The 21,432-nt window shown below is 44.5% G+C and overlaps 1 protein-coding gene across 1 annotated transcript in view; it reads right to left on the bottom strand.

Annotated features, from left to right (window-relative positions):
- The window catches only part of MPP4 (MAGUK p55 scaffold protein 4), a 38,600-nt gene that overhangs the window by 2,056 nt on the left and 15,112 nt on the right, over positions 1-21,432 (bottom strand). Inside the window, exons 9-22 of the mRNA XM_082242356.1 lie at positions 21,138-21,223; positions 19,204-19,275; positions 18,116-18,312; positions 17,354-17,418; positions 16,368-16,385; positions 14,983-15,021; positions 13,175-13,195; positions 11,199-11,213; positions 8,485-8,526; positions 5,314-5,484; positions 2,965-3,045; positions 2,042-2,135; positions 1,457-1,565; positions 338-472 (exon numbers count right to left, since the gene is read on the bottom strand). Of these exons, the coding sequence (XP_082098482.1) occupies positions 338-472; positions 1,457-1,565; positions 2,042-2,135; positions 2,965-3,045; positions 5,314-5,484; positions 8,485-8,526; positions 11,199-11,213; positions 13,175-13,195; positions 14,983-15,021; positions 16,368-16,385; positions 17,354-17,418; positions 18,116-18,312; positions 19,204-19,275; positions 21,138-21,223 (1,145 nt within the window). The remainder of the gene's footprint in view (positions 1-337; positions 473-1,456; positions 1,566-2,041; positions 2,136-2,964; positions 3,046-5,313; positions 5,485-8,484; positions 8,527-11,198; positions 11,214-13,174; positions 13,196-14,982; positions 15,022-16,367; positions 16,386-17,353; positions 17,419-18,115; positions 18,313-19,203; positions 19,276-21,137; positions 21,224-21,432) is intronic.

The raw sequence follows: 21,432 nt of genomic DNA, 5'->3' as shown, positions 1-21,432 counted from the left end.
TACTCCCACAATGTTGACCCAAAGAGGTTTTTTAAAAACGTGTGATGCGATAAATATGAGGCTTTAAAAAGGTTAAAGAGTACTAGTGCGTGTAACAGTGGACTTGGATTAATTGACTTCAGATCTTACTTCAAGCTTAATTGTCAGGGTAATTTTAGGAATTTACTATTTCAGAGTCCTGTCCCCCCCCCAAAATCATCTATAAAACTGAAATGATTGTCTTCCTCGCAGCATGGATTTGAAGATATTTTGCATACAAGGGCATATCAAGGAGGTGGTTGGGTTTCACATCATATCACATCAATCCATCCCCACCTCTCTCCTCCCCTCCTCTCACCTTAAATTTCATATTCACATAGTAGTCCGTGATCATCCGAGCATTTTTCCGGGACTGCTTCATACAGCTCAAGCTTGATGGCTTAATAAATATAATGTAGGGCTTCAGTTCATGAGTACGAGCCAGTGGAATACTCTGCAAGAGAAAAATACAATACAAAAAACCCCACGGCCATTTCAACTTGATGTGTTGCATTCAGACAATATAAATACATTTGTCTTTTTCAAGTTTTATTCTGATTAAAAATAACTGTATATTTAAAAGACAGAGGCTACAATTCAAATATGCATATGCACTGACTCCAACAGGACTGGATCTATCCTCTCTGCAGTTTAGTCATTAAAGAATGCTTGCGACAAAAAAAATAGTATTACTGACCATTCATAGTCCAGGCATCCTTCGGTAACAATGCCATATTAATTTTCAAACAGAATTAAATCATGATTTTTAAAAAGGTAAAGGCAAAGGGACCCCTGACCGTTAGGTCCAGGTTGCGGCGCTCATCTCGCTTTACTGGCCGAGGGAGCAGACTTTTGTCTGCAGACAGTTTTTCCGGTACCGATTTATATTATATAAGGTAAAGGGACCCCTGACCATTAGGTCCAGTTGTGGCCGACTCTGGGGTTGTGGCGCTCATCTCGCTTTATAGGCCAAGGGAGCTGGAATACAGCTTCCGGGTCATGTGGCCAGCATGACTAAGCCGCTTCTGGTGAACCAGAGCAGCACACGGAAACGCCGTTTACCTTCCCGCCAGAGCAGTACCTTTTTATCTACTTGCACTTTGATGTGCTTTCGAACTGATAGGTTGGCAGGAGCAGGGACCGAAAAATTGGAGCTCACCCTGTCGCGGGGATTCGAACAGCCGACCTTCTGATTGGCAAGTCCTAGGCTCTGTGGTTTAACCCACAGCGCCACCCGTGGCCCTAACATTATATATATTATATATATTACATACATGGATATTATTCCTCCCTAGCCTTGTCATATTTGTATTTTATTTGTGCTCTAGACCACCTTTGTTTCAAATTTCATTTCAGATTCTCCCTGGCCTCCAAATACGGAACCAAGGAGCTTTGCACATGACCTGTAGACAGTAACATTATTTTCTTCGTGACTCACCTGAGGCTCTAAGTCCACTATACAGATCTTCCCTTCGTCAAGCACTGCGCGTACAGCATCAATGCTCGTGCCGTAGAGATTCCCCTTATACTCTCCGTACTCCATCATTCTGCAAAGGTGATCAACAAGGGAGGAGGAGACGGGCAAGGTGAGAGGGGCCTGTTTCAAGCAAAAGGTATTTAAAACCTTCACACCCTGTGCTTCAGGTGAACAAAATGTGTTGGGGAGGGTAGCAAAAACATTTCCTTCCGGGGTCCCACCAGAACTTGTGTTTTGCTTTTTGCTGCTGTATTCTGCAACATGTCACCGATGGCGCAAGAGTGCACTGGCGGTGGCTCATTCTCACGTCATTCTGATTTATTAGTAGTTCTGCATCGCTTCTCTAGTATTGCTGCACTGTGGCTGCCTGGAGGGGAACTTTTGCACTGTAGCGCGACAATAGCTGGACAACTCCCCCCCCCCCGGTCCCTCTGGAACATTTGTGCTATAAAAAGTCAGAGGATATCAGCAGGAAGCTATTGGAAATGCACAGACTGGAAATGAAGCTATGCATCTGCCCCAAAGAAATGTAAATCTAAGGATTACCTGTGACCGTATACCATATTTTCAAAGGTTTCCTTCAACACATAATGGTACTCTCGGCCATTTTCTTCATAGCTCTTTTGAGCACGAGTTGTGTCTGTTAAAAAGAATAAAAATGGCAGCGCTATTATAAACCTATTAATTCCACAGTAAATAATTACAGTGGCACGTGAGTTTTCGTACAGCTTAGTTCACAAACAACTTGGAACCCAAAGGCTGCAAAACTGGAAGTAGGTGTTCCAGTTTTTGAACTTATATTCGGAAGCTGAACATGCTGTTTTGAGTCCCCGTTTTTCCTGTTGCGCTGTTAATCCCCCCCCCCCAATTGTAATTCAAGCCTTCCGTTTCCAATTGCAGTGTTCTGAGGTGATATTTGGAGCGTATATTTGGTGCTTTTGTTTTTGCTATTTATTTTGCGTTTTTTGTTTTGAGGCTTTTTCAGTTAATTTGTTTTTGTGACTGTGTGGATCCCAGTTCAGCTACTGATTGATTGATTGATTGATTGATTGTGTGACTGCGGAAATGGATAAAAGTCCCCCACCCAAACGATGACTATCATCAGTGCAGGTAAGAATTTTTTAAAATTTTAATTTCTATCATCTACAATACTGTTTTATTTATTTTATAGTACAGTAAATTGAGAATTGCTTTCATTTTATGGATCAATGGTCTCATTATATAGTAAAATTCATGACAAATTGCTGTTTTATGGGTTGTTTTTAAAAGTCTGCAACGGATTAATCCGTTTTGCATGACCTTCTATGGGAAAGTGAGCCTTGGTTTAGGAACGCTTTGGTTTTGGAACAGGCTTCCGGAACGATTAAGTTTGAGAACCAAGGTACCACCGTACTTGGATGAAACCATTTGGCAAAGCTTCACCCCCCTCCTACTGCTAGAATTAAGGATACATGAAAAATGTCACATACGTGGAACGGCACTTTGAAAGTGATGAGGGTTTATACCAATAAGCCGCCGCCGTAGCTCATTCACTCCAACACCTGAAGGACCTGTTTCAAGAAAGGAAACAGGTAAGTGCCAAATGAATGCATCATATCCCCGATACAATTCGCCCTATTTCTAACAGAAGAAGAGTAGTTTCACATGACCAGTAATGCTCATCACCAGTGGCGTAGCGTGGGGGGTGCAGGGGGGGCCAGCCACACCGGGCGCAACATCTGGGGGTTAGGGTTAGGGGGCGCAAATCCACGGGTTAGGGGGCGCAAATCCACGGGTTAGGGGGTGCAAATTACTTGCCTTGCCCCGGGTGCTGACAACCCACGCTACGCCACTGCTCATCACAATTCCTCAAAGTTAGATAAAGAGTAGAGAAACAGATTTCTTTGCAGAGGTGGTAGTGAGCACCTGCTTTTCTGAAGAGATGCCAATCCAAGAATTACAGGTGTACCGCTGGGACCACATAACACCGGTCCTGAGAGATCTGCATTGGCTCCCAGTACATTTCCGAGCACAATTCAAAGTGTTGGTGCTAACCTTTAAAGCCCTAAACGGCCTCGGCCCAGTAATAATAATAATAATAATAATAATAATAATAATAATAATAATAATTTATTATTTGTACCCCGCCCATCTGGCTGGGTTTCCCCAGCCACCCTGGGCAGCTTCCAACAAAAATGAAAAATACACTAAAATGTCACATATTAAAAACTTCCCTGAAAGATGTCTTCTGAGTGTCAGGTAGTTGTTTATCGCTTTGACATCTGATGGGAGGGCGTTCCACAGGGCGGGCGCCACTACCGAGAAGGCCCTCTCCTGGTTACCTGTAACTTGGCCTCTCGCAGTGAGGGAACCACCAGAAGGCCCTCGGAGCTGGACCTCAGTGTCCGGGCAGAACGATGGGGGTGGAGACGCTCCTTCAGATATACTGGACCAAGGCCGTTTAGGGCTTTAAAGGTCAGCACCAACACTTTGAATTGTGCTTGGAAACGTACTGTACCTATTTATCTACTTGCACTTTGGCGTGCTTTCGAACTGCTAAGTTGACAGGAGCAGGGACCGAGCAACGGGAGCTCACCTCGTCGCGGGGATTTGAACCGTCAACCTTCTGACTGGCAAGTCCTAGGCTCTGTGGTTTAACCCACAGCACCACCCGCGTCCCTTAAGACTACAGTATAGTGTAAACATAAATTTTACATGCAGTGGGAAACAAAAAAAAGTGACTTGCTTTATTGCAATATTTGTTTTATTGCAGTGGTCTGGAACTGAACTCGCGATATCTCCAAGGTATGCCTGTACTTTCTCTGTACAAATTCAAGGGAAGTTATGAGGTGAGGTGAGTCCCACTGATACAGTGAAGGGCGTGCGCCTCATGTGCAGATCTGAGGCAGCTACCACCTCAGCTACCACCAGGCATGCGCAGGAGTTTGCTAACACAGCTGTTGCACATTTAGCTGTGGCTAGGGGCTCGACACAGACCTTGGAACCGTAAGTCTTGAAAGGGGTACAGGGTTTGTCCTCAAAGGACAGGAAACCACGCCCAAAGGCTGTAAGGGTAGACACTGTTTCCTTGGAGAAGGAAGCTGAACTACGTCCAAAGGCTGTGTGTGTGTCAACACCTATTCCTCAGAGAAGAATGAAGCTAGGGTTCGAGTCCCAACAAAGCCAGGTGTGAAACTTCTTGATAGTCAGGAGAGCTATGATGCCAAGACTAGTCAGAAGTGCAAGATGGTAAAGGCCCAAGGCCAGTCCAGTTGCGGATAGTTCCAAGAGTGGAACGGGTGATACAGGGGTATACTGTGTGTATGGCATCTGTATGGTTGTTGCAGTTACACTGATGACTACAAGTTCATGAATCGGGGGAGGACGTTGGAGATTCATTCCCTGTGTCTGCAGTCATGAGACTGTTGTCTATCACATGACGGTGTATGTTTTCATTCCACAGTGTGGGAAGTGACGGAGACAGGATGTTTGGTATTACTGTGTTCCATGAAGTGGGACTATTGTTCTTTGTTTCTTTCTGTCTTTGCTGTCTGATGAGAAAGAGGAAGGAGCTAAGTCAGAATGCTCCGAGTGTATTAGATGTAAATAAATGTCGATTAGCCAAAATGCTGTGCTACTGAGTTCTGTTATGCAAACCGTGAATACTCTGTGGATCCCTAAGCATGCTAATGCTTTTTGGTATCAGTCGCTGTGATGTTCAGGCAGAAGAAAGATTTTGAAGCTGCTGAACAACTAACCAGGTGGGAGAGGGTCCTACACGAAAGTAGGACGATCCTAACAGTAACTAGATAAGTTGTAGGCAACTTGTTGCAACTCACCTACTAGCACAATTAATCTGTTTCGGTCGCCAGGATGCCTCTGGTACCTCACCACTTCTTCATAAGGTGCTGCTGCGGCACTGTAACAGCCGCTGGGGCACCGGGTGTAGCACGGCAGGTGGCTGTTACGGCATTTCCTGCGGCACAGGCGCATACTTCTTCGGAAACCGGCTGAGAATGGAGAATGGAGCACTGGTCACGGAAGGAATGTGATGGGCACACTTGATCGGTTGGCAGCGCCAGCCTGCAATATTTTTGGCGCCTCAGATGGCCCCCTACCCCATCACATCATAACCTGAAACTCCCCTTCCTAGCAGACTGATAGACCATTATTGTGTTTGGCCTCTCAAGTCCAAGGCAGAGCTGCTCTCCCCCCACATTTCTACAACTCATAGAATTGTAGAGTTGGAAGAGACACCTCCCCCCGCAAGAGTAGTCTCGTCCCTCCCCCTGCAATGTGGGGATCTCGGCTAAAGCATCCACTGGTTCGAGTCCTACCCTCCAGAGCAGAAGAAAGCTAGCTTGCTCCATCTTCAATGTTTAGATATTTGAAGATCGCTTGTGACAAGCTGCCTATTTAAATACAGTGGTACCTCTGGATGCAAACAGGATCCGTTGTGGAGCCCCGTTCACATCCTGAAGCGAACACAACCCGCATGTGCGGGTCGCGATTCGCCGTTGCCGCACATGCGCGTGGCGTCATTTTGAGCGTCTGCACATGCGCGAGTGGCGAAACCCGGAAGTAACACGCTCCGTTACTTCCAGGTTGCCGCGGAGCGCAACCCGAAAATACTCATTCTGAAGCTACTTCAACCTGAGGTGTGACTGTACTTAAATACAGTCATACCTCGTGTTGCAGGAGGTTCATGTTGCGTCTTTTCAGCTTGCCAACGCGGCAAACCCCGAAGTGTATACTTCCGGGTTTCACCACGTGTGCATGCGCAGAAGCGTTCTGCACGCTTCGCACATGCGCAGAAGTGCTCTATCATGCCGTGCGCAGAAGCGGCGCTCTAGTTACAGACTTTTCGGGGTGCGAACGGCACCCCGTAACGAATCGAGTCCGTAACTAGAGATACCACTGTATAGAAATACTTTAAAATTCAAATATTTGAATTTAAATTCCCTGCATGCCATTTGGCGAGCCTTGGAAGCTGATGGCAGTTTCTGTGAAAACAACTAAGCATCACTTCCAACAGCAGCTAGCCAAAGGCCTCTGAACAGTTGACGAGCTGGCCATGGAAGTGATGCTTAGTCCCTATTTTGTCTACAGAAGGGGGGAGGAGCCAGTGGGTTTCCAGATGTTTTTGGGCTCTCATCATTCCTGACCATTTGGCCACGCAGGCTGGGGTGGGGAAGAGCTGGAGCCCCAACCACATCAGGAGGGCTACAAATTTTTCATCTCTGACCTGCAACATCTGATATTCAGAGCTATGCTCTCCCTGAAGGTGTTGGGAAAGAATCATTCTGCACAGAAACAGGTTTGTACCTTTAAGAACAGTTTCTGTAAGCTGATTGGGTGCAGCTGGCCATGACTACAAAAGGAGAAAAGCTGCAGTTTGAACTCTGCCTGTAGAGAAAAACACCCAGAAGCTTTGCTGTTTGTTGTTTTGTAATAAAGTCCTTATTTACCGTATTTTTTGCTCTACAAGACTCACTTTTTCCCTCCTAAAAAGTAAGGGGAAACGTGTGTGCGTCTTATGGAGCGAATGCAGGCTGCGCAGCTATCCCAGAAGCCAGAACAGCAAGAGGGATTGCTGCTTTCACTGCGCAGCGATCCCTCTTGCTGTTCTGGCTTCTGAGATTCAGAATATATTTTTTTTCTTGTTTTCCTCCTCCAAAAACTAGGTGCGTCTTGTGGTCTGGTGCGTCTTATAGAGCGAAAAATACGGTGATTTGGTTTTACACCGGTCTCATGGTGTCACAGTCTCTGTCATCTGCCACCAGTGAAAATCCCCCTCTAACAGAAGGCACGGGTTCTTCTTAGATCTGATGGCCAATATCCGTGGGTCTAGTTCTCACTGAGGTTGTAAAACGTGTGCACCGTTTCCAACTGCAGCTGTGTCAACATTTAATGCAATTCTCAGGATGGTTTACATTAGAATGAATTCACAGTAATTAGTGGGTCTTTCTGATTAGCCCATAATAAAAGCTAAGCAATTTTGAGTCAAAAGCCTCTGAAGTTGGTGGAAATTCGTCTGTTTTTATCAGGCAGAGGGAACCACGAGAACTATAAACTTATTGGAGAGGTGGCTTAGCAGGGAAGAATACCTTCAGTATACCTGAAGGAGTGTCTCCACCTCCATTGTTCTGCCCGGACACTGAGGTCCAGTGCCAAGGGCCTTCTGGCGGTTCCCTCGCTGCGAGAAGCAAGGTTACAGGGAAACAGGCAGAGGGCCTTCTCGGTAGTGGCACCCGCCCTGTGCAACGCTCTCCCATCAGATGTCAAGGAAATAAACAACTATCTGACATTTAGAAGACATCTGAAGGCAGCCCTGTTTAGGGAAGTTTTTAATGACTGATGTTTTAATGTATTTTTAATCTTTTGTTGGAAGCTGCCCAGAGTGGCTGGGGAAACCCATCCAGATGGATGGGGTAGAAATAATAAAATTATTATTATTACAACTACGACTACTACTAGAACTACAAAACAGAACTGTACAGAAGAGTGGCTGGTTAGAGGCTTAAAATGAAGCAGTGGACTTGGATTAACTGACTTCAAGCTTAATGGTCAGGATAATATTAGAAGAGTTTGGACTTGATATCCCGCCTTTCACTCCCCTTAAGCTGTCTCAAAGCGGCTAACATTTCCCTTTCCCTTCCTCCCCCACAACAAACACTCTGTGGGGTGAGTGGGGCTGAGAGACTTCAAAGAAGTGTGACTAGCCCAAGGTCACCCAGCAGCTGCATGTGGAGGAGCGGGGAAGCGAACCCAGTTCACCAGATTACGAGTCCACTGCTCTTCACCACTACACCACGCTGGCTCTCTAGGGATATTAGGAATTTCACTAAAATTGAAATGATCATCTCCCTCGCAGCAAAGAGGGAGCAAGTAAAGGAACATTCAGGAAGAAAGCACAAGGTGAATACACCTCAAACACAACGACAAGGAACTACTTTCACAGGCAGAAACAGCAAACAGCAATTCTCCAGTCTCTCAATACAACTACGTACTAATGAAGACTCGCTTGCCAGTTCCACTGAATTCTTCCTCTTCTGCAATGTGAAAAAAGCAACATTTTTTTTTAAAGTCAGACAAATAATGAAAAGCCAGACTGATGATCAAACTTCAGGATTTTACCTGTTTTCATACAAAAGATGCAGCTAGTATCGTTTTAACGCCTAAGGGTGCCACCAAAAAGATGTAAGAGACCAGATTTACTACACCCAAAATACCGTAGACAAAGCTATACTTTAAAAACGACAACGCAACGGCAACAGCCCTTCACAACAGAACGTTTTAAGCTCTTGTTTCTTATATGCCTAAGTTGCTGTCTCACGTCAGTTTTAAGAAATAGCCCTCTCTCGATTTGTGCTTCGCTTGCTAAAGGTAAAGGGACCCCTGACCATTAGGTCCAGTCGTGACCGACTCTGGGGTTGCGGCACTCATCTCGCTTTATTAGCCGAGGGAGCCGGCGTACAGCTTCCAGGTCATGTGGCCAGCATGACTAAGCTGCTCCTGGCAAACCAGAGCAGCGCACGGAAACGCCGTTTACCTTGCCACTGGAGTGGTACCTATTTATCTACTTGCACTTTGACGTGCTTTCGAACTGTTAGCTTGGCAGGAGCAGGGACTGAGCAACGGGAGCTCACCACGTTGCGGGGATTTGAACCGCCGACCTTCTGATCGGCAAGTCCTAGGCCAGGGGTCTGCAACCTTTAAGACAAAAAGAGCCACTTGGACCCATTTCCAAAGGAAAAAACAACTGGGAGCCGCAAAACTCGTCATTATAAAAATAACTTTTTTGTCACTTTTTTATTATTTCTTTGTTTGACCCCTCAGAATTACTTCTCCTCATAGAAATAAACATTAAATTAGCAAGTTAGCTTTTTTGTGTGTGTGTTCTTCACTCCCCTTCACAACAGTGACCAGCGTACATGCCCCCTTTCAATGCAGTGACCAGCGTACATGTCCCTTATAATGCAGCAGGCGGGCAGGCGGGAAGGTGAAGTCGGGACGGTGCGTGACTAATGCACGCACTGCCCCCATGCGACGTCACAGCCAGTACAGCACCCGCCACAGTGGGGAGTGTCGTGGCGCACAATGCGCCTCCTCCCCTCGTTAGTATCTGCCCCGGAGTCGGGGCAAAGGTGTAAAAGAGCCACATGCGGCTCCGGAGCTGCGGGTTGCAGACCCCTGTCCTAGGCTCTGTGGTTTAACCCACAGCGCCACCCGCGTCCTTAGATGTTCAGAGGTACTACATCTCTAAATAGGTAAAGGTAACTGAACGGTTAAGTCCTGTCATGGCCAACTCTGGAGTTGCGGCGCTCATCTCACTTTATTGGCCGAGGGAGCCGGCATACAGCTTCTGGGTCATGTGGCCAGCATGACTAAGCCGCTTCTGGTGAACCAGAGCAGCACACGGAAACGCTGTTTACCTTCTCGCCGGAGCGGTACTTATTTATCTACTTGCACTTTGACGTGCTTTCGAACTGCTAGGTTGGCAGGAGCAGGGACTGAGCAATGGGAGCTCACCCCGTTGCGGGGCTTCGAACCGCCGACCTTCACTTGCTAGTTGATGGTAAATCAAAAAAAGTGCTTTCCAAATTGTCAGTTAGGTTGGCCTAAGTAAAAGAAAGCACACAAGGGTAGAGAATTGTTATGAAATTGGCTTGCCCAGCCTAGGTGTGGGCCCAGTGGCCAAATAATGGCAGCTGAATGTGGCTACAGAAGCCATGTGGCTTCTGATTCTGTTTTGAGACTGCCTACTCTTGATCGATATTGCTCAGTTTTATGATCAATTTTTATTGTTTTGGTTTTTTGCCCACTGCCTAGAAATCACAATACTAAAGCAATATCTAACTAGCTGAAATAAATATATTTTTAAACAAACTTCTTTCTTTTTTTTAACAGAAGGCACCAGTCATCTTCAATATGACACCTGAGATGTGTGTTTTCAATACCCACCCTATTCCCCTGACCACAGTTTGTGCTGTTTTTCATTCTGAACTTTAATTATATATTTTATTGCATAAAATTAAAACCCCTCAAATCAGTTTTATAAAAAGAACAAAGCAATAAAATTATTAGTAAAAGCAGTTAATTAAAACTACTATTTAATATTGTAAATGGTTGTCAGTGCCCTGGGACCTGCTGATGAATATTGCCCTGCTGAGCAATAATAAAACTATCTATTAATAATGACATCTTCTCTTTCTAAGGACTCAGGCTGCGTAAGTTGCCCTGAAATATCCTTCCAAGTGAGTAAGAAAGAAATATGGAACCATTTTTTACGTGTTAAAAACTGGCTGAACACTGTATTTATTTTCTGACCACACATCAAATATGCCACGGCAGCACTCAGGTGCAAAAATAAGCAGCTAATATATTTGTCCACCATCCTAACATGCTAACCAAATAGTCAAAGCACACACACACATACGCAGCACAAAAACTTTCCTCATATTTCCAAAGAGGTTCTGTAGAACCTTAACTTACGTAAGGATTGCTTAGCGCTTAGTTCATACAAACGTGTTATTATTTGGTAAACATACATTTGCTAAGTGTGCATCCATGTCCCTGATTGGGTCCATCCGCATATATACCTGACATGACTAGAAGGAGGCAATTCAATATATAAGTCTCTGACATCTCTAAGCCATAAAGAAATGACCAACAACCTACTTTGGGGGATCTGGAGGGAAAGGGGGGGGGGATTCAAAGTTACCTTCTTTAAGCTCCTCTGGCATTGTTGCATAAAAAAAATAAAAACAGGAGGGCATATTAAAAATTAGGTCTGTGAAATTCACATGCAAAGCAGTATAGCGGAACATACTATAGATAATTCAAGTATGACTAGAGCTACTTTGTACGAAAGCAAGCATTTCTTACTACTACAGTGGTACCTCAGGTTAAGTACTTAATTCGTTCCGGAGGTCCGTTCCTAACCTGAAACTGTTCTTAATCTGAAGCACCATTTTAGCTAATGGGGCCTCCTGCTGCGCCGTCGGAGCATCATTTCTGTTCTCATCCTGAAGCAAAGTTCTTAACCTGAAGCACTATTTCTGGGTTAACGGAGTCTGTAACCTGAAGCATATGTAACCCGAGGTACCACTGTACATTCAAAATATCTAGCAACCATACACATCCCTCATCTTTCTCCAGGGACTGCAGACTTTGCAACCTGCTTCAGATCCCCCTCAGTGTGAACACTTCACATCCCAGCTCTTCATATGCCACTTATCAATGCTTCTTAACAGATGTCCTCTGTCTCAAATCACATCTCACCATTTTGAAAAAGCCCTATGACTTCTAAAATTTGGGTGCTATTTTGAGGTGGGATTCCATCCCATACCAGTTCAGGTTGTGCAATTGCAGTTGGCCGAGAGGTCTTGCAAAATAAACTCACTTCCTTACTTTTTGCAGTAAGGAACGTGATGGAGAATGGTGAGAAAGAAGCTTGATGTAACATCATCTAACCTCCCCACAAATAAATCAGGATGAATGCTCAGTGAACAGGTTTGTCTGGAAGCGTCCTTCACCTCTTAGGCTATGGACATGCCAAAGCTTTAAAACATATTTGAAACACGATTCCCCCCTCAAAGAATTCTGGGTAATGTAGTTTAAAGGTAAAGGGACCCCTGACCATTAGGTCCAGTCGTGGCCGACTCTGGAGTTGCAGCGCTCATCTCGCTTTATTGGCCGAGGGAGCCGGCGTACAGCTTCCGGGTCATGTGGCCAGCATGACTAAGCCGCTTCTGGCGAATCAGAGCAGTGCACGGAAACACCGTTTACCTTCCCACTGGAGCGGTACCTATTTATCTACTTGCACTTTGACGTGCTTTCGAACTGCTAGGTTGGCAGGAGCAGGGACCGAACGACAGGAGCTCACCCCGTCACAGGGATTCGAACAGCCGACCCTACAGTGCCCAGAATTGAGGGAAAGAATGTGCTTTAAAGGTATTGTCTGTGCAGAGTTCTTTCCGCAAACTGCCTTAAAACTTATGAAAATCTGTCTCCCAGAGTTATCAGTTATGGTCTCCACACAGCTTTGTGGATTGCAGTGTATTGAAGTCACTGCAGATGCGCTGGAAAACTACAAGCATACCTTCTGATTTGTTCTAACAATCTGAACCATGTAAAAAAAACAAAACAGGACCACCGCTCAAGATTTGCTTGTTAAGGAAGCATGATCTCACTGCTGGGTGTTCTCAGTTGCTTTAAGCCCGATCTGCTCAGTTTACAGACAGATAAGCTTCACATAAACCTGCCCTACTTTTGTATACAATGTGCAAATTCATCCTAGCATCCAAGTGTCAAAAGGGATCCTCCTCCATCATCAGGAGTAATAAGGAGGCCATGAAGTAGATTAGCTCTTCAATCACACTTATATAATGTAATCTCATTATCTTCCAGCTGTCCTCTTGTAACACGTTCGTGGTTTGGCAATTTTCACCGTATGTATGGGAGTCATTCAAAACTGAATGAATGCGGAGGGGATAACCCAGTGGGTCTCAAATGTGTTTTCATTTTGGTGATTAATATCTCCAGATCTGGCTCAGAAAACCCTGAGACAGCAAACGGCTTTCCAAACGCACACATGGATCCCACAGTACACTTTTAAAATGAAACCGATCACCTCCATCACATGCTTATTATCATTAGGAAAAGTATAGACAAAATTGCCAAAAGAAGTATACTTACCAGACTCAAAAGTCTCCTCGTCTTTTAAGTCACCCAGGGAGCAAAAATAGCAAATACATTTCAGTATTATCCTCATCTAAGATAATTAAAACTCACCCCATCAGAAAGGTTTTCCCAACCCCACAGCAACAAGACACACTTAGTTTCTCATTTCCGCCTCTGATCCGTGCTTAGGGGCCAAAGTGCACATTATAGGGCAGAGCCATAATTGGATCTTATTTTTAGTTAAAAGCAACTGCGCTGTGGGGATGGGTGCCAAATTGGATTGCAGCAGTGGCACCGAGGGGACAGGGCACTTAAACCTTTTGCCCCACACTTATTTCAATCCAAACTGCATCCCCAGCACAGCTGTTACAGCCCGAGTAAAGGAGGGAAAAAAGAAGAGGTCCAGAATATTTTGATTCAGTGTTGGGTAACGTCATTCAATGCAACATACAAAGCCCTCCAAGGTTTTATATCTAGAGAGACAATGAATATGAAATGGCTTTGTAAAATTGGTGGTGGCTTTGATATTAAGAGGAATGTTATGTACTGAAGTTCTCCCCCTGGGCCAGCAGGGGGATACTGTAGATAGTTATGCAAATAAGGGATCGAAAGTGACGTTCAGTGATTGGATAGTTTTAGAAAATTGTTACAGTTACATTGTACTGGAGCTCTATATAAGCAGGCTGACTGAACCCTTCAGTTCAGTTCTGTCCTGGCCTGTGAATAAGCAAGAGCTGTAAGAAGAATCGCTGTGTCGTCTGATATGTTCACCCACAACTTAACAAGGAATGCTCTGATTTCACACTCATTCAACAATCTGAACTAGAAGCATTCCCCACTGAATTAGGAATAACAGACTCAGCATATTAGATCAGAGGTACAGTCCCCACTGCTCATGCAAGTTTGGCCAGTTTCAGAGAGTCTGCTTGAACTCATCCTTAGCTCAAAGGATTGTTCCCAGAGTTCCCTTTCACAGACAGAAGGGACAGGAGTCCATGAGAAAGGCAGGTGACTTTCATCAAATCCTCCTTTCCACTGCAGTCCTTTATGCTGTCTCCCTTACTCTTCCAACCCTGCAGAGAAGCTTCTCAAGGTGCACAAGGAATCGGTTGAAATTTTCTTCTAGAGAGCGCATCTCAGGAACCTCAACATCCAGCCCATATTATCCCTTCTCCATTTATGAGCAAGCAGGTCAGAAGATGCAATTTAGCATGAAGTCCCCCCGCTCAAAAGACTATTTCGTTTTTGCATTTTTCCATATTTAGTAATGTTAAGTCACACCAACCCACATTCTGCTTATCCAGGTACTGTACTCTTAGAATTGCCACCCTCTATATGTTTTAGGCATAGCAAGAGAAGGCGTCCTTTAGATAGAGTGTCTGCAAGGTATGTGCCTCCTATATAACAAAAATGGTGGCTATGACTACTCTTGTGCCTCCTTAGATCTGCAGAGGAACAGGGAAACGCTAATCCTTCAGCCCATTTGAATTCCTTGGTGTACAAATAATATCCATAAGCTCAAAAACCAGCTTGGTAGGGAGGAAAGCTTTTTAGCTTGTGAGACTTAACTTGTGAAACAGTCACAAGAGAGGCTTAAACTGCATAATCAAGCGTTCCTTACAAAACTTATACCTCTCCTGCTGGTTATCTTTATTATGAGCATCAGTTGCTAAAACCAGAATGATAACATGTTAAAAAAAATTTAAACACACACTTTGTTTTGCATATTCCATCAGAGATAATTTAATAGAACATTTCACTTATACCCAGGTTTGTGGTCCCTTTTGCACAACAACCACCCACCCAACCCCAAAGTCAATTACCTGTTTCTACACACTTCTCATCAATCTGCATATCTTCTTCTGTTCGTTGTATGAAAAAAAATGGCAAGCAGAAACAAAAACAGGCCATGAGCTTGTTTGCTTTTAACCTCACACAATGACAGAAACAATCACTAATCCAACCAGAGATCCAATTTCAATCGATTTTCTCTGGCGTTTCAGTATTGTACCATGGGGCAATGCAGGGGTGGGGAACATTAACAGGTATGTCTAAATTCAGGTAGGTAGCCATGTTGGTCGGATGCAGTCGAAATAAATTAAAAAATTGTCCAGTAGCACCTTAGAGACCAACTAAGTTTGTTCTGGATATAAGCTTTCGTGTGCATGCACACTTCTTCAGATACTAGGTACGTCTAATTTTCTTTTAGACTGAGGCTACATTTCAGGGATGGAAAAACCAGTCCATTTCAGTTTTCTCAGTTGCTCCCCCTTAAATTGTAATTTAAATTGTCTTAAATTCAGTTCCCTGTTTTTCTGCAGAAGTTTGCCCTTTTTTTAAATCCGCATGAAAACCTTCCAGCATTTCACTGCAAATTTATCCGAACAAACACGTTTTTGTACGCCGCTTTTACTAAATGTGCTCATTTTTGCAAGCAATTTCTCCTAACGGAATGCATTTTAGTGTGTCACTTTTCACTAATATATTCATTTTTTAATGTACACATTCTCCTAATGTATGCAGCTTTGTAAGCATTGTTTGGTTGGACAACTACTCTGCAAAATTCAGATAAGCGCAAATACTGAAGGGTGGCTGTGATTCAGTTCTCAGGTTGCTTCCAAAAGTGCAGATTTAATCTGGCTTTAAATGTGAGGAGGAGGAGAAGGAGGGCCACAAAATAAAACAAGGCTGGCTTGACACATTTCAAATTAAATGTGTACCATACCCTCCAACCTTTCTCCGGTAAAAATAGGGACATCCAATTCCATAATAATAATTTTATTATTTGTACTCCGCCCATCTGACTGGGTTGCCTCAGCCACTCTGGGCAGCTTCCAACACACACACACACATATAAATAATCAAACATTAAACATTTAAAAACAGGGCTGCCTTCAGATGTCTTCTAAAGGTTGTATAGTTACATCTCCTTGGCTCCAGGGTCGCATAACTCAACATTTCTCTGATGAAAATAGGGACGTCCTAAGGAAAAGTGGGACCTTCTGGGATCAAATCAGAAACCGGGATGGCTTCTGTAAATCCGGGGCTGTCCCTGGAAAATAGGGACACTTGGAGGGTCTGTGTACATTACCATCTAAACGATCTCTCCTCCGTGAGACCATTCGGTCTAGAGATGAAAATTGCCTAACTGCTCCACTGCCTGGCATATCTAAAAGGAAATATATGGAATTCAGACGCCTGTGCTTACCTTCTTCCACAGTACTTACTACTCACAGAAAATCCATGGAGGAAATTAAAAAGAAAGTAAACAGTAGAGTTAAGGAGACTGCCAGAACTTTTGCTCTACACACACACACACATGGCTTCCAACAGATGAAAATATACTAGGAAGAACCATAACTCAGCAACTGCTTTGCAAGCAGAAGTTTGCTGGTTCAGTCTTCCACAGCTAGGATTTCCCTGTCTGAAACTCCAGAAAGCTGCACCCAGCTTGACTTCCAAAATGTTCGGAAACCAAGGCGCAACATCCGACTGGAGCTTCCTGCAGCCTATCAGAAGCCCTGTCAGACGTTTGGGTTCCATTCGCAAACTGGAATGGTCACTTCCGGGTTTGCGGCGCTCGGGAGCCAAACCGTTCGAGTCGCAAGGCATTCGTCAACCAAGGTATGACTGTATTGAGCTAGATGCACCCTATTGGTTTTGTCACTGCCCCTCAATGTATGGCAGGGTCTGATTTGTGCTCTAGTCAATGGTGGCAGAAAACTCAGCAGTGGCCAGAGGACTGGAGAAGATCAGTCTACATCCCAATCCCAAAGAAGGGCAGTGCCAAAGAATGCTCCAACTACCGCACAATTCCACTCATTTCACACGCTAGCAAGGTTATGCTTAAAATTCTACAAGGAAGGCTCAAGCAGTATGTGGACCGAGAACTCTCAGAAGTGCAAGCTGGATTTAGAAGAGGCAGAGGAACCAGAGACCAAATTGCAAACATGTGCTGGATTATGGAGAAAGCTAGAGAGTTCCAGAAAGACATCTACTTCTGACCAAACTGTGGGAGGCAATGGAAGACAGAAGAGCCTGGCGTGCTCTGGTCCAGGGGGTCACGAAGAGTCGGACACGACTAAACAACTAAACAACAACAACAACAATGGTAGGAGGCCATACAGCAAATGAAGTAAGTATCAGAGAAGCTTCCCCACCCGCTATTCACAGCCAGAGGATCTTTCTACTCACGTATGGTTGATTTGAGGCAGGTGTGGGGTTGCAAGGGCTGAGACCACCAGAACTCTCGCTGCTTCCTTAAAAAGAGAATAAATGCAGTTTCCATGGGTCCCACTTCAGACGGGGCATTCTTATTCCCTGTGCTCCAGAATGATAATAAGATGGAAAACTAGCCTCTTCCACCCTATGTGTCAAAGAAGCCCAAAGCAACAGGAAAGGAAACCAAATGAAGAACCTACACACTTTTTGCCTACACATCCTCATATGCTGGAATACAACCACATTTCTTGTTTATACTGTTCCAGTTTTATAGGATCTAACACTAAATAGCAAAAAAAAAGGGACGTGGGTGGCACTGTGGGTTAAACCAAAGAGCCTAGGGCTTGCTGATCAAAAGGTCGGCGGTTCGAATCCCCGCAATGGGGTGAGCTCCCGTTACTCGGTCCCTGCTCCTGCCCACCTAGCAGTTGGAAAGCACATCAAAGTGCAAGTAGATAAATTGGTACTGCTCCAGAGGGAAGGTAAACGATGTTTCCGTGCGCTGCTCTGGTTCACCAGAAGTGGCTTAGTCATGCTGGCCGCATGATCCGGAAGCTGTACGCCGGCTCCCTCGGCCAATAAAGCGAGATGAGTGCCACAACCCTAGAGTCGGTCACAACTGGACCTAATGGTCAGGGGTCCCTTTACCTTTACCTAGGGCTAGGTAGACTCTGGTTCAAATCCCCCCTCAGCCACAAAGCCACCTTCTTTTCAGCTGACATTGGTTTTTCCTACCTCTTCAGAAGGTGGTTCGAGGGGATGAGTCCAGCACAGGCACTGAGGTCAGAGACTTTCCTTGCCTGCCACCACAGGGCATCGTTCTGGTCCACAATCTGAAGAATGTCTCCCTTTTTAAACGGCAGTCCTGCGTCAGCACATGGAATGGCGGGGTCCTGAAGGGGCCAGTAATCTGCCATCGCTCGCACATAGAGCTGATATGATAAAACATTAACATTGTAAACAGGATCAGGGTGGAATCTGGTCTTTCAAATTTCAGCAGCGCCCAGTGCGGCAGAACCAGCTATGCTGCCCTAAATCCACCTTTGACAGTAGGGAGAGCATGAAATAAATAATCTTACAGGCCAAAGACCTATCTGAAAGGAAGACCTGAAAATCGGCAATGGACAAGCCTCTCCAGGGACAGAATTCTGCAGTATGCGACAGCCACAGAAAAGGCCTTTTTTTCTCATGCCTACCAAATGTAACTCAGAAACTGGCAGGACACACCAGAGCTTTGCTCCTGAATATCATAAACTGTCAGGTTCATATAGAAGCCAGTGGGCCTTCAAGACTTTGTATACCTCTGGATGCACTGTAACATGTCTCTATAAACAGCACAGATTTGACAGCCCTTAGATCATGGGTAGGCAAACTAAGGCCCATGGGCTGGATCTGGCCCAATCGCCTTCAAAATCCGGCCCATGGACGGTCCGGGAATCAGCGTGTTTTTACATGAGTAGAATGTGTCCTTTTATTTAAAATGCACCCCTGTGTTATTTGAGGGGCATAGGAATTCGTTCATTATTTTTTTTCAAAATATAGTCCGGCCCCCCACAAGGTCTGAGGGACAGTGGGCCATCCCCCTGCTGAAAAGGTTTGCTGACCCCTGCCTTAGATGGAGTAAATTATGACTTCGTCCTTTTGAATACTAGCTGCTGGGAACAGGATAGCATGATTGCCCCCAGGCCTTGTTTGTGGGCCTTTCCTGATTGGGAGTTGAATTGACTGTACCAATTCTCCTTTTGGGATTAACTGGATTAGCCACACTTACTTTGATTAACTCTCTGCAGCCACAGAGACCTGGAGAAATAAACATATCTTACCGTCGTTTGATTGCTGACTGGCCGATCAGAAACTGGAATCAGCTTGAACATAATAGTTCCCTGCGACAGTGCCTGCAAAAATGCCAAATGCATAGTATTTCAGCACCCAAACCAACAGATTAGCAGTTCTAGATTTTTAAAAAGACACTCCTGTGAAGGCAGGATTAATAAAGTTCACAGCGACGCCATTTTAAGTGTGTAATTGTTGGTTATTGGGGCTAATAAGGCTTTGAGCAGCAGAGATTCCCCCGGGAAGAACTGAGGCAGCTGCCACCTGACTTCTGATGATCGTCTTCCAAAGCAACTACTCTATTCCGAACTTAAAAATGGAAATCGTAATGCTGGTGGTCAACAAATGAGGTTTAAAGACTGTCTCAAGGCAAATCTTAAAAAATGTAGTATAAACACTGACAACTGGGAAACACTGGCCTGCGAGCGCTCCAGTTGGAGAACAGCCTTTACCAAAGGTGTCATGGGCTTTGAAGGCACTCAAACTCAGAACGCGAGGGAGAAACGGGCTAAGAGGAAGGCACGCTTGGCAAACCCTCACCGTGATCAACTCCTGCCTGGAAACCAATGTTCCCACAGAGTAAAGACGTGTGGGTCCAGAATTGGCCTCCACAGTCACTTATGGACTCATTGTTAAAACCGTGTTTATGGAAGACAATCTTCCTTGGCTATGAGTGATCGCCAAAGAAGAAGAGAAGAAAAAAGAAGATGATACCTGAATTTGCTTATGCTGGCCTGCTTTCTGTTTTGTAGCATGTCCACTGAATTGCAAGCCAGTATTTTAAACTGCAAACCATTTTGAGCAGATAGGCAGTATTCAAATAAAATATTTAAAGTATCCCCAAGGCCTCTGACATTTATGCAATTTGTTTGCTAGGTGACATTTCTGGAGATTTTATTAACACGTCACCAAAGAACCCAGGAAGAATGCTATTGATTATGCATGGTGGTGGTGGAGAACAGTTCAGTTTTTAATAGGTTCATCTGAATTAACTTGTGTGGGCTTGCCAATGGGGACCAATAAACATTTTGTTTGCGTAGAAAGCTGTCCTTGTGGTTTTTGGGTGTTCGGTTTAATTATGACATTTTAATTATTACAATTTAATGCAATAGCACCATTGCAAATCAACCAGATGTCCAGGTATTCGGGTGAAGTGCTGTCCTTGAAAACAACTGTGTTGGTAACAACAGACACCCTGGCACCGGAAATCCAATTTAACACACACAGCAGAGTGAAAATCAGTTGTGTCTGGATTGTGTCAGTGGATTTTTAATCACACTACATGTGCTGATTGGCTTACCAATGCCAGCATTTATGTGGTATCAACACAGCTGGATTTTTTTTGTGAATGACCACTGCTAATACCACAATCACTGACTGGACTTTTCTGCATTTCCTTTATGTCTTCCTGCTGACAATTCCCTCCTCCCCCCACATCATGTGTGTGTGCTCGTGTGTATGTAATACAGTTTATCCTGAAATTCCGCATAACTTGCAGGAAACTTTAAGGTGTCACATGACCAGGTCTGGTGTTTGGACTGGTCTGATCTGATGTTCCGAGACCTGCTTGCAGATCAAAATGCAAGTATTGGCCGGATGATGCACCTTTCTAGATTTTTTGATGCAGTTCCATCCCCCAAAATATTAACAGCAAAAAGTATGTTATGTTTAAAGAAATGCACTCAAATGCATATTTCATATCAATGAAATTTGCATGTTTTTATGGGAAGATGGTATAAAAATTGCAAACCATTTCCCTGCAAATCTTCCATGCTCCCTTTTTGCAAAGTTAAAAAAAGAAAAGGAGGGAAGGAATGGGTCTACAGGTGAGTGCCAAAGATGCAGGGATGGATGGACCAACTTAAGACCTTTTGATGTTCTGATTGGGAGCTATTAAAAACGTAAAGGGCTGACCATATCATACCAGAATGTGAATTACTTGCTCTGGCTCCAAGCCTTCCACTGGAACTCCATTCACCTCGACCAGTTTGTCTCCAGCATATAACAGCCCTATGACAGAAGAGAGGGCATTGAGAGTTCTGCCAGAAAATAGGAGGGACAAAAATATTCTGCCCTTCTGAGGGATGCCTGCATCCTTTGCCAGAATTCTAAACAAGGGGAATCAATGAATCAATGATCATATGCAAATCAATATTGGCAGAGAAGTCAATTTACAGAACCTAACAAATGCACACAAAAAATCACCCCCAAACTACCAT

The sequence above is a fragment of the Podarcis vaucheri genome, assembly GCF_965113315.1.
Source record: "Podarcis vaucheri genome assembly, contig: SUPER_1_unloc_1, whole genome shotgun sequence".
Taxonomy (NCBI): Eukaryota; Metazoa; Chordata; class Lepidosauria; order Squamata; family Lacertidae; genus Podarcis; species Podarcis vaucheri.
The sequence above is the reverse complement of the archived record's forward strand: the minus strand, read 5'-3'. Positions and strand labels throughout refer to the sequence as shown.